Source organism: Mus pahari, chromosome 12 (assembly GCF_900095145.1).
Source record: "Mus pahari chromosome 12, PAHARI_EIJ_v1.1, whole genome shotgun sequence".
In the NCBI taxonomy this organism is placed as follows: Eukaryota; Metazoa; Chordata; class Mammalia; order Rodentia; family Muridae; genus Mus; species Mus pahari.
Window position 1 is genome coordinate 7,024,688 of NC_034601.1, and position 12,758 is coordinate 7,037,445.

The 12,758-nt window shown below is 49.2% G+C and overlaps 1 protein-coding gene across 4 annotated transcripts in view; it reads right to left on the reverse strand.

Annotated features, from left to right (window-relative positions):
* Positions 1–6,043: 6,043 nt before the first annotated feature.
* Positions 6,044–12,758, reverse strand: part of Litaf (lipopolysaccharide induced TNF factor) — a 46,541-nt gene continuing 39,826 nt past the window's right edge. For 3 of the 4 annotated variants that reach the window (XM_029544715.1, XM_029544717.1, XM_029544716.1), the window contains exons 3-4: positions 11,612–11,768; positions 6,926–7,631 (exon numbers count right to left, since the gene is read on the reverse strand). In XM_029544715.1, the coding sequence (XP_029400575.1) occupies positions 7,523–7,631; positions 11,612–11,768 (266 nt within the window). In that variant the 3' untranslated portion in view covers positions 6,926–7,522. Of the gene's footprint in view, positions 7,632–11,611; positions 11,769–12,758 lie in introns of all 4 variants that reach the window. The other variant, XM_021209449.1, reaches the window with a different exon arrangement.

Below are 12,758 nucleotides of genomic sequence, written 5' to 3' on the forward strand. Positions count from 1 at the left end.
TCCTGGTGTTGCGGGCTCTCCACGTTACATGGGGAGGGGTCTAGGCATGGACAGGCACCAAGTGCTGAATGCAAGCCAGGAGAAAGGTCTAGAAAAATCCCTCCTCTTTCCTCCCATAAAAAGTTCTCCGCAGGGGCATGTGAAGAGGATGCGCTGCTTAAGACTCCTGCCTCGTTCCTAATGCTAAGTCTTTCAAAAGAGCACGAACTGGGAGGCTGATCCTTGACTGTCTTCACTGTCCCAGGCTATGCGCTCTGACTACAAGAAGCCACTGGCACTGTGTGCTCAAGCTCGGAAAGCAGCACATGGTTTCTATCCAAAGCCCCACTGCCCTTCCCCCGGAATGGGCTCTGGCCGAGAACGCTCTGGTCGGGGCTCCCACCAGGTCCCTGAATGGGAGTGTGTACAGCGGATGTGTGTGCACAGCGCATGTGCCGGCACAGCCAAGCTGGGTAGTTTGGCAAGTTCGGGTTTTCTGTTTGTTTTTTTTTTTTTTTTTTAAGATTTATTTATTTATTATATGTAAGTACACTGTAGCTGTCTTCAGACACTCCAGAAGAAGGAGTCAGATCTTGTTACGGGTGGTTGTGAGCCACCATGTGGTTGCTGGGATTTGAACTCCGGACCTTCGGTAGAGCAGTCGGGTGCTCTTACCCACTGAGCCATCTCACCAGCCCCGGCAAGTTAGTTTTTTGGAGGGCTCTCTTTTGGTTTTGAAATGGGGGGTCTCACTGCAGGTCAGACTAGCCTGAAAATCCTGATCTTTCTGCCTCTACCTCTGCCGTTCAGGGATGATGGGTGTGCCTCACCAAGCCCCACTTGACCAGCTTGTTAATGATAACGTTCCATCTGCACATGCGCCCGCCCACCCACCACCACCCAGAATTTCAAAAGAATATAAGAAGGGCACTAAGCTATGTCGGATCAGGTGTAGTCCATGCGGCTTGCCTAGCGTGTGTGGAGCTCTGAAATGTAGTGAATCTGAGGACAGCTGGGGCTACATGAGACCCTCTCAAAACAAACAAAACACTGTGAAGCCATCATTTACCACCAAACGGAAAGTGCATATTCATTTCCTTCTGGGCAGCGCATACAGAGAGTAGCAGGCCCTAGAAGCACAAGCCTGTGAAAGATAAAGAGACTGCCACTAACACACAATAAGGCTCACTCAGACGGTGGAACACTACGCAGCAACAAAAGGGAAGAAAGCAATGTTCAAGTTACACACATTAACCTCAAAGGTGTTAAGAAATCAGGACACACAGGGAAGCCCGGGTTGCATTTGACTGTTTACGAGAACTACCCTGAATAAGTACATCTACAGAGACCAGAAGCAGAGCGGCTGTGGGTGGGTGGGGTCACGCACTGCTCAAGGGCTCCAAGTTCCTTTCTGGGGAGGATGAAGTATTAACAACCCTGCGAACATACTCAAAATCATGCATTGTGTTGAGGGGCTTGTGGCTCGTGCCTGTCATTCCAGTACTTAGAAGGCAGAAGTGGATGCATCAGGAATTTGGGGGCAGCCTGGGCTACATAAGACCCTGTCTCAAAAAGCAAAACTAAAATGTATCACACACTTCAGGTGAGTTATGTGGAGTGTGACTAAACTCAGTCTCTGTAAAGATGAACTCCACTCCCACAAAAAAAGAATTCTTACCTCTAGTAAGAGGTAAGCTCTAGTAGGGACTGTTGACAGTTCCTCCCTCCCTCCCTCCCTTTCCTTTTGGCAGGGTTCCATGTGGCCCATGACAACTCTCTATTTTCTATATAGCTAAGGGTAGCCTTGAACTTATGATCTTCTTTCCTTCCAAGTGCTCAGTTTACAGGTGTGGTGGCGAAGACTGAAACCCAGGGCTTTGCCTATGCTGGGTAAGCTCCCCCCCCCCCCCAACTGAGCTCCATCCCCAGATCTGTTCTGTGCACTTCAGGTGGTCTCAGGCACACGGCCTCTCACATCTGCTTTCTCTTTGCTCTGTAGTTTTGAGGCTCACCCACACCATGGGTGTGGGCACTTTTTTTTCCTTTTTTAGGACTTAACATGTGTTTAACCGTAAGCTCAGGCCAGCCAGGGATACAAATCCTAAATGTGGGAGGATTGGCTGCGGGCCCTGCACTTTGCTGGAGCTCTAGAGTGATTTTTGTGCCTAGTAGGCACTGAGTCATGTTGGAAGAACATATACGTGTGTGTTTGTGTGTGTGTGTGTGTGTGTGTGTGTGTGTGTTAAGCACAGCTGGTGTGAGATTATTGGGTGAAGACCAAGGAGGCCACTGGACATCCTACAGCTCACGACCCCCACCTCCAACAGCACAGAAGGGTGTGGCCAGTGCCATGATGTATTCTAATAAGTCCTGGGTGAATCTTAGACCCGAGGTCCCTCTGCTGTGAACAGTTCCAACATTGTTACCCAGCATGCACAGCCTCCTCAAGCCCCCCTGCTTTATTTGTAAGTGCCACCAAAGGCTGCCTTTCTTTCCGGGTTCTTAGCAGGAGTAAAGGTACGTCAGTGTGCATTTACAAGCAAGATTGCCAACGTCAAGAAGTAGGGGGACGTGACGGCATTATTTTTTGGACACCTTTTTATTACATTTAGTTTTTGTGTTTGTGAGTTTGTGCCATGGTGCGTGTGTGAAGCTTAGAGGACAACTTGTAGGAGTTGAACCCTCCTTCTACCATGTGGGCCCAGGATACAGAACTGGCACAAAAGCCTCTTATGTCCAAGGCTGTGCCCTGGAATGATCCATACCTTGTGAACACTATCCCAGGACAGACAGAAGGCAACCATCAAGGGCTGGACATCCGTTCAGTGACAGTACCTGACTAGCATGTTTGGGCCCTGGCTCCATCTCTAGCACACATAAACCTGGCAGCGAGTGCTTGCTTGTATCCCAGCGGTAGGGAGGTGGGGCAGGAAGATCAGAAATTCAAGATCATTCTTGGCTACATAGCCACATAAAAGTTCATGGCCAACACGGGCTATAGAACTCTCTCAAAAAGAAAGGAAAGAAAAAATATAAATAAACAAACAATAACTAAATAGAAAACAAAGGAAAAGAACATCAAAAGGGGGTGCAACTGACTAGACCTGACCTAATTCTTCAGGAGGTCGTCTGTCTGCTGTAAAGCCCAAGCCCAGGTCAGTATGTCCTTGTACTGGGCCGGAGAGATAGCTCAGCTCGTCGGCTGTTAAAGGAGGAAGGCTTGTTACCATATTTGGGCATTTCCCCTTCTAATTACTAAAACAATACAATTAAAGCATTTCTGTGCTAGCAGCCCACACTGGCCATGCCGCTGGAGGGGTTTGGGGTCCCCCAGGTTCCACTTACAAATGCTGCCTGCTGTGGAGAGAGCATTCACCTGGCCCAGGGAGTCTCCCCTACTATGCCTTGCCCCGGCTGGGACTCCAAGCAAGACTGAATGGCCAGAAGTAGGGAAAGCCAGGCAGGAGGGTGCTTGAGCATCTTTCAGTGCCCATGTCAGCAAGGTACTGTATCTTAGCAGCTTTCCTCAGGGGGGCTTGGCCTGCAGATTCATCCCTTCCTCTACACAGAAACAGAAAGACACACACAAACACACTCACAACTGTCTTAAGTGGAGGCCTGCACTGGCTCACTGCTGCCGGGCACAGGGCAAGAGGCACACAAAACAAGAGCGCACCAACCTAGAACAGCAGCAGCGAACACTACACCCAATCAACCACACAGAGACACAGGACGCACCCTGTCATTATGCTCTGGTGGCCACAAACAGCTGATCCTAGGCTGGCAGCTGGCCATGCCACTATTATCAGAGACACCGCTCTGCCACACTCGTGCGCGCATGCGCGCACGCGTACACACACACACACACACACACACACACACACACACACACACCAAGCTCCCACAGCACAGGGCTACACTGTCCATTTTAGAAGAGCTTATATAACAAACCCTCCACTCCTGCCACACCCAAACCCCTACATGCACACACACAGGAAGACACACAAAAAGACCCTCAGCCAGATACACACTCTTGGCTGTCTTAGACCAATGCCTATGGAGGGAGGGAGGGCCGATCCCCAAGCCACCACCTCCCAGTTGGCATGGGATGCACATTCTTCCTAACACTAACACAAAATGCAAATTACAGCTTAGGAAAGCAGCCTCAAGTTCCCCCGCCCCGAGAAGTCATGCCGTGTGCCCTCTTGTGCATTCTGGAGTCTTTCTGAGTGGTTGTGCCTCTCGTCCCACTGCTGGGTTGGGGGAGGGGAGGGAGGGTGAAGGCACCTCTGGAACTCGATGTCTGCCTCAACTGTGTACCCTGACCTAGTTCCAAACCAAAACAGAACAAAAAGACCAATCAAGGACCAAATCAAGGGCTCAAGATGTCACAATGTTACTAAAATTCCTTCTAGTCAGGACATAAGCAAATTCTACCTCTGCTGTCCCAAGGTGGAAATGAGAAGTCCAGGTCAAGTTCTGCCCAAGTTCACTCAGGGCATGAATGAGTTCACTGGGACCCCTTACAGAACATAGGTGAGGGGGTAGTTGCAGGGTGTGGTGTTCCTCCTCCATGAAGTTGCGTGGAGCACGCCTTTAATCCCAGCACTTGGGAGGCAGAGGTAGGCGGATCTCTGAGTTCAAGGTCAGCCTGGTCTACAGAGTTCCAGGACAGCCAGGGCTACACAGAGAAACCCTGTGTGTGTGTGGGGGGGGGGGGGGACAAAAGGAAAGTCATTACCAAGCAGGGGTGAGGTTTTCCCCACAGTCACACTGGGGCCACCTCTCCCCTAGTCTTCCCAGCTCTTCAGACCTCTTGAGGCCACATGCAAACAGGGAGTGCCTGGGGTGACATGAGAGTCCCCTGACCCTCTCGATCATGGGGGAGCGGGAGGGGGGGTTCACAGACAACAAGCTCAGCAAGGATGACCTCTTGCCAACAGGTGCAGCTGGACTCCCTAGCAGGGCAGGTGTTTGGTCTGGTCCTATCCCTAGAGCCTGAGGAGGGAGTGAGGAAAAAGCTGAAACCCTGAGAAAGCTTTCATACCCACCCCATTTTGCAAGTCAAAAGCAGTGGCCCAAGAGCAGATAGCTACTGAAGGCTAGTCACTTCCCGTGCACCCTTGCCCGCAGCTTCCTGCATCGCCCTCCCGGCATCTCTACCCACAGGCTCACCAGGATAAACATCCACCCCTCCATGTACTGGGGCAATGGGCACCAAGGCCAGCCATGTTCAAAGTCCCTTCTTGAGAGTCTGTACAGAGTCCCCACACAGCCTCCATCTTGTTTGGGGGTGTGGTAGGAGGACGCCTTGGACTGGATGTAAGGTGACTGTTAGCAGAGTCTGCCTAGACAGATCTGGGGACCTGAGAGGCCAGCTAGCCTAGCATACTGGTCTGTCCCCCAAGAACAGTGGCAGGAGTCTAAATTCACAAAAGCACGTGGCCATCTGGCATTTAACTCCATGTAATATATATCTTGAAGTCCTCGACACAGGGCCTTTGTTTAGAAGACTCTGCGTGTGTAATGAATACCAGCTTGAGATCAGTTACACATCACAATGACAGCCAAACTTCTAACTGCACAGCCTTGAGCTTCACCAAATAAAAGAGAAACCACAGTTGAGACCCCCATGAGCAGCGATTTCACAACACAAATAAGGGTTTCAGTGCAATACAAACCACAACTAAATGACTCAATTCCCCCACACCTTTCAACTTGAAGCTGTCACCACAGGTAGGAGAGAAATGGGTGGCAGCCAGGCTTCGGGCTTGGCACCCCCTCTCCTAGTATCTCATAGCCACCCAGGCCAATGAACAAGGAGGGTTTTGTTCAGAGAATGAATGGGGACAGCTTCCTTCTTGGCATTTTATTAAAGCTGTGGCTTGCGGCCATTGATGACGACTAAGGGCTCCCGACAGCCAAACCTTCGAATGCAACTCATTAGCAACGGTCATCTTGCTGTGGCTGAAGCCTGAGGTGTGGGTCAGGAAGGATTTTCTAGTGTAACAGAGCAACTTAAGATTCTTTGGACAACGCCTGGAAACACAACACAAGGCCTTTCTTCATAACAGGTGAACTGGATTGTTCACTGAGTGATCAAAGATTTTATTTGTTTAAAAGCAGATATCAAAGTCATGTATGGTACCCATAATTCACTGCAAAAACAATGGCTAGCACTTCTGGATCGTTGTAGGAACAGCTCATTCAATGGCTAGGCTATATCTTAACCAGTATGCAGACTTCTGTTCTGGGTCAGGTTGACTCCATACACTGTTACTTGCAGCAGATCCTGGGTAGACTTAGGATGGAGCCAGGGCCTCCTGGAAAGCTGGCCAGATGGTGTCAATGTTATACATGACAGAGTGGTCACCCTAGCAAGAGCCCTGAATTTCTCTTTGACATCCTTTTACCTGGTCTGGTGATGTTGGAGACCATGATGACCGTACTACATAAGCTCATCTCTAAAAACTGAAATCATTCTTCAGGGAATTTTACTGCCAATCTCTCAGCACTGAAGCACGAGCTCAATTAGGGGTCCCCTGACTCCCTCAAAGAGGTCCCACAGAGACAAGGCTTTCAAAACTACACCAAACCTACATAGGCAGCCAATGAAATGACCTGTTTGTTTTTCTGTCAAAGAAAAACAGAACAAAAAGCCCAGTGGGTGCAGAGGAACATGTCTAGAGCCCTGGGTGTCTGAGAGGCGAAGACTGAGGCTCTCCTTGGAGTTCAAGGCTGGTCTGGCCAACAAGCTGGACTGTATGGGAAAAACTAAAACAAAACCAACTAAAACACACCAGCAAATGGAGAAATGAAGGGTGTATCGTGATTACAAAAGTTATTCTAGAAATGTCTCCCTGTCAAGTAAATTCCATATGTGTTTAAGAACAAAAGGAGTTCACAGAATCTGTATGAGGAAGGAGACCCTTCACAGGACAGGAGCTGAGACAGGAAGGAATGTGAGCCTTTTATTTAGCACTTGTGACCTTATCTGTATGTGTCTGCTGGGTGTGAGCAGCCCTTCTGTGCACTTGGGGAAAACAAAAACAAAAACAAAAACAAAACCAACAACTCTATGAAATTAAAGTGATTCAGAGTGCCGGAGAAGTCTGCAATTACAGGACCACAGTCTTTAAGGCAAGGTCTCTGTCATTAGGAATGGGAATAGATCAAGCCAAACAGTGAAAAATAAGGCAAACTGTGACTTCGGGGTTTGAGACTGGCACCAATGGCAAATCAGTGGAGGAGATGCAAATGGGGTAACAATCACAGTTAGTAGGGTAACATGAGCAGGCAGGAAACCCTTGAGACAACACCCAAGGTCCACATCTTCGCATGTGCAGGCCACAACTCCAGCAGCAGTTTCTGGGTTTGGAGGCTTGTTGCTCTTCCTACCTTTCCCACCCCCTAAAAGACACGAAGATGGCGCCCACGAAGAGATGAGATCAAGGAAGGACCTCTTCTTGCTGTGCTGGGCAAGGATCAGGTGACTTCCGGTAGCAATTGTCTACTACCTCCGCTGTGGCTGGCTGGCTGAGTCCTACAAGCGCTTGTAGGTGCCCAGGAGCGCTTTGCAGTTGGGGCAGTAGTGGTCCACATCCTGTAGGGCATCTACGCAGAATGGAATGAAGCAGCAGCCAGCAACACATCTGGGAGGAGAGACAAGGAACATGTCACCAGCTGTCACCAGCTGCGGAAGGAGGCTGGGCACACTTGTGCTGGGACCCCTGAAGGGCCTTTGATGGGCTGGGGTGGAGCTGAAGACAGTCTGGAAGATTAAGTCCCTGCATGCTGAAAGCCTCGAGTTCAATCCTCTATATCAGATGTACAAGCCTGTAATTCCAGCAGGAATACAAACAGGAGAATCAAGGTCATTCTTGACTACCTGGGGCAGTTGGAGGCCAGCCTTAGACTCAAGAGACCCTGACTAAAAAAGGAAGGGGGAAAGTCTTTGCAAAAAAAAATAATTCTCTTGATACAGGACCACCCTGGAAACTCTAGATGGGTCCCCAAACCCAAACCCAGTATCCTAAGAATGCTACTGAGATAAGAAGACAGGGAAAGGAGGCATAGCCAGGCATGGTGGTGCACACCTGCAATCCTGTCAGACTAGAAAGATTTGGATTCAAAGTCAGCCTGGGCTAAACAGTTAAGACTTGAAAAGCAATAGAACACCAGCACTCAGGATGTAGCTCAGTGGGAGAACACTTGCCCAGCATGTGGGAGAGCAGAACTCTATCCCTGGCATGAAACAAACAAACAAACAAACAAAAACCAAAAACCAAAAACCTACAAAACCAACCCAAAAGGTAGGAGGAGCATTCTGGGACTGTGATACAAAGCCCTGGGTCCACCCCAGCACCACATAAATGGGACATCGTGGTACAGGGCTGTAATCCAACCACTGGAAAGGTAGAGGCAGGGGGATCGGTTCAAGGACACCCTTGGGTACACTGTGACTTCAAGGAGAGCCTGAGCTACATTAGACCCTCTATAGGAGGAGAGGCTGAAGAGGAAGAGGAGGAAGAGGAGGAGGACGAGGAAGTAGGAGCTACCATCATCTTAGATAAGGACTGGCAAACAGGTTCGCAAAGAAGTCACACAGGCCTCCCTGGGCAACAGAGCAGCCCTGGACAGCCAGGGCTACACACAAGAAACCTTGTCTTGAGGGAAAAGGGGGTAGGGACACAGAGTTCACATGTCAGATGGCCTCATGGCCTGTGTTTTGCCTGTTCAGTCAACCTAGCTGCATGAACATGAAAAATTCCAACAAATGAGCTGGTGGCAGCATCTAGTCAAACTTAAACGGGAGTGGGCTGGGGCTAGCTTGAGGACAAAGCTGTCTTCAGAGTTCTAGTGACAAAGCTGTCTTCAGCAGAGTTCTAGTGACTAGGAAACCAACTTCCCCAGATGCCTCCTCTTACAGTCAGTCCAGGCAACTTCTGCACACAGGTAGGGCTTCCTACAAATATCATAAAACCCAGACACTGCTGGCAGATGCCTGCTTAGCTCACCCCCCACCCCACCCCACCCCACCCCCGTGAGGTCTCTGCAACCCCAAACACTCGGAGCTCATTCTAACCACATGCAAAGAAGACAGAAGTGGGTTCTCACACACAAGAGAAGGGAAGCCATCTGTCTTTGAGGGAATGTGATTAAAGTGAGACTCCTGTCTCCAAAAAAAAAAAAGCCTAAAATGTTGGAAATAAAAGAGGCAGAAAGCCAGCCTCGACTTCAGAAGTTGGCTCCCGAGAGGCTGACCTTGTGCCCTCCCCCCACTCCAGTTTCAAAGAGAAAAGGTAATTTTAATACTAATATTGCAAAGCAGTGAAATTTCCCTTCTCGCCTTTTTTACTGAGACAAAATCTCACTACTTAGCCCAGGCTGGCCTGGAATGCCCTGTGTAGATCAGGCTGGCCTTGAACTCATAAAGATCTGCCTGCCTGTTCCACCACAACAGGCTGCTTTGGTGTGTGTGTGTGTGTGTGTGTCCATCTTACTGTGTAGCCCAAGCTGGCCTTGAACTTGCATCTTCTTGTTTCTTTCTGTCTTCCAAGACTAGGGTGACAGTTGTGCACCATCAGGCCAGCAGCACTGTGGTACTGGGGATGGAAACTAGGCCTCCATGCTGGGCAAACCTCCCACCTCTCTGTACTCCGTCATATCCCCAGCCATCATTTTACTTTTGTTTTTGGAAACAGGGTCTCAGGCAGCCCAAACCCACTATGTGGCAGAGACTGGCCTTAGTCTCAGGCACGGTAGGACTGCAGGCGTGTACCACTATGCTTTAATTCACACTGTGGACACTATCTCACTCGTTGTTCAGGCCCTGAGCTTGTGATCCTATCTCACCCCTAAGTGCCGGGGCGGCAGACCGAGTTAGCAGGGAACCATTATTTAAGTCTTTTCTGCCCAGAGAATGGAGGCAAGAGTCCACAGTGGAGTTGTTCCTAGAGAACAGACTTTCTAAGGCTCTACATCTTTGAAATAAGGAAGAACAAAACTAAGTAAGAACAATATTGTTCCTTCTCCACCTAAAGTCACAAGCAGACTGTGAGGAGATGTCAGCCAGTCACCCCAAAGTAGGTGTCTGCTTGTCCAGGAAAAAGCACCAAGCTATAGCCAAGTGGCTCACAGGTGAGGGGGCTCACAGGTGAGGCTCCCACTATTACCTGCTCTAGGAAAATCTGCAATTGATTTTGCTCAGGTTTCTCTCCCGGAACAGAGACTAGCATCTCTTTCAGTGCAGACATAAATATTTATGTGAACCCCTGCACAGGCAATGGGAAAATACCGGAGGCTGTAAGGAGAAGCAGCCTCAGGAGGCCTTTATGTGTGTTAGCATATGAACTGTTTGAAGCTTCTCTCAGAGACAGTGCAGTCATGAAATTCTAGGACAAGAAGCCTGAGGGTCCCGCCCTCTGCAGATGTTAACAGCTGCTCTGTGGGTCCCCACATGAACACAGCCCAGGGATTTCTATGTGTGTTAAAAGCAGAGTTTCCACTTGGGGGAACTCTGCAGCCACAAAGGACATTTTTGGCGGTTGTCCTGTGGGGAGGGGGTGCTGTAAATATCTAGAAAGCAGAGCCCAGATGTACCGCTCCAGATACTTCCATCTTTAGCTTTACACTCGCTTGCTCGCTCGCTCGCTCGCTCACTCATCCCCTATGTGTGAATACCTATGTGTCATGGCACACACGTGGAGGTCTAAGGACAGTTTCCGGGAGTCTGGTCTTTCCTTCCACTGTGTGGGTTCTGGGGATGGCGAGGCTTGGTGGCAAGCACATTTACCTGCTGAGCCCGCATTGAGTTTTACTGAGACAGGGTCTCACTCTGTAACCCAGGCAGCCCTTAAACTTCATCCTCCTGCCTTCGCCTCTTCCTGTTGGTGCTGGGATTACAGGACACACCACTGTGCTCAGCCTTCAACATCCTCAGTACCAGGCTGAGGTACACAGACAGGAGCAAGCCTAGCATGCTGAGATCCTGCGTCCTGACCTCAACACCATAAAAACAGAAGAAGGAAAAAAAGAAAACTCCTCCAGGTATCTGGGGATAGCTTAGTCAGACAAGACTCTGTCTTGCAAGCAGGAAGACCTGAGTTCAATTCCCTGAACTACATGGCAGGAAGAACTGTCCACTGAAAGTTGTCCTCTAACCTTGATTTGTGTGCCATGGCATATGTCCATGTACGTGTACACACACACACACACACACACACACACACACACACACACACACGAGAAAATGAAAGAAAGAGAGGGAGGGAGGACGGAGAAAAAGAAAGGAAAGTAGTATCTTAAATTATCTTGAAGGTATCGGGGAAGCAGGCATGATGGTATCAGCTTCTAATCCTGAGGTTGGGGAGCTTGTCAGGGTCTATGGGGCTTACTATTCGGCCACCCTAACCTCTTTGGCGTGTCTAAGAGCAGTAAGAGACCTTGTCTTAATACACAAGGCAAACAGGAGGCTAACCTGCTACAGTCATGCATACACATTCCCACACTCATACACACATTCCTACAATGCACAGGACAGCCCCTACCATAGCTAAGTTCCCACTCTGAATACCAATCACCCCAGAGTGGGCACTTAGCTATGGTAGGGGCTAAGGAGCAGTTCACTCACCCCAGCAGGCACAGACTGCCACAGGAGAGCCAGGTGAGGGTTCCAGCATTGTAGGACAGCTGGGTCACGATCATCTTGCTGCAGGAAGGACAGCACATCTGGACGGGGCGGTCATAGAAGGAGACAGGCTGCTGCACATAGACGGTCTGCACGGCAACTAAAAGGCAGAAGACAGAACAGGTGACTCAGTGAGCAAGGAGTGGCGGATGTCCACACATGAGAGTTGGGGCCACAGCGGTTACCCCGGAGCCCAAGCTCATAGTGGTATCACTCTTGTTAGCCCCAAAACCTAAGTAGCCCAGTGGCTTCCTAGGATAAGGGATAAAGAAGAGGTACTTATCCAGACAATCCTATCTCAGCCTTAAAGGGATGGAGATTCTGGCACAGCAGAGCCACGCGGAGTGACATAAGCCAGTCACAGAAGGACAAGCACTGGGAGACTCCACAGATGCCTACAGGAGCCCATGTCAGTCAGTGCCTGTGTGTAGATGCTGTTGCACTCTGGGAAGACAGAGAGTTCAAAAACGAAACAGTGGTCTACCTAAAACCACCGACCGAGCTGTATGTACTTCAAGGTGATTAAAGAGGTAACAGGAAGGACATGGAGGTGGGAAGGAGACAGATAGGGAGAGGGAGGGAGGTGGAGGGGAACAATGTGGATCTGATCAAGAATATATGAATAGACAGACAGACAGACACACATATGAAATGTTCAAAGAATAAATTCAAGTATTATTTTTAAGTGGAATAATTAAACTTTTTTTTCCTTTATCTTTTTGTGATTATGAGAATCTCACCATATAGCCCATGCTGCTTTTAAATCTGTGGTCCTCCTGCCTCAGAAACCTACAATAGTCGATTTTATGTCGAGTTTATCTATGTATACGCAATGTTTAGAAAAGGGTGAGCTAGAACAGGGCCTTACTATGTATGCAGCCCTGGCTAGCCTGGAACTTAGATAATGCTGACCTTGGATCTGAGGCAATCCCCCTCCTGTGCCCCAAGTATCACAGATGTTTTTAAATAGAAAAGGAAGAAAAATGACAAACAGAGAGAGCAAACAGTGAGATTTTCATAATTTTCTGAGGGATTTTTTTTAAAAGTTCATAGAGAAAAGAGAAACTTTCCTGTCCCCCTGGCAGGACCT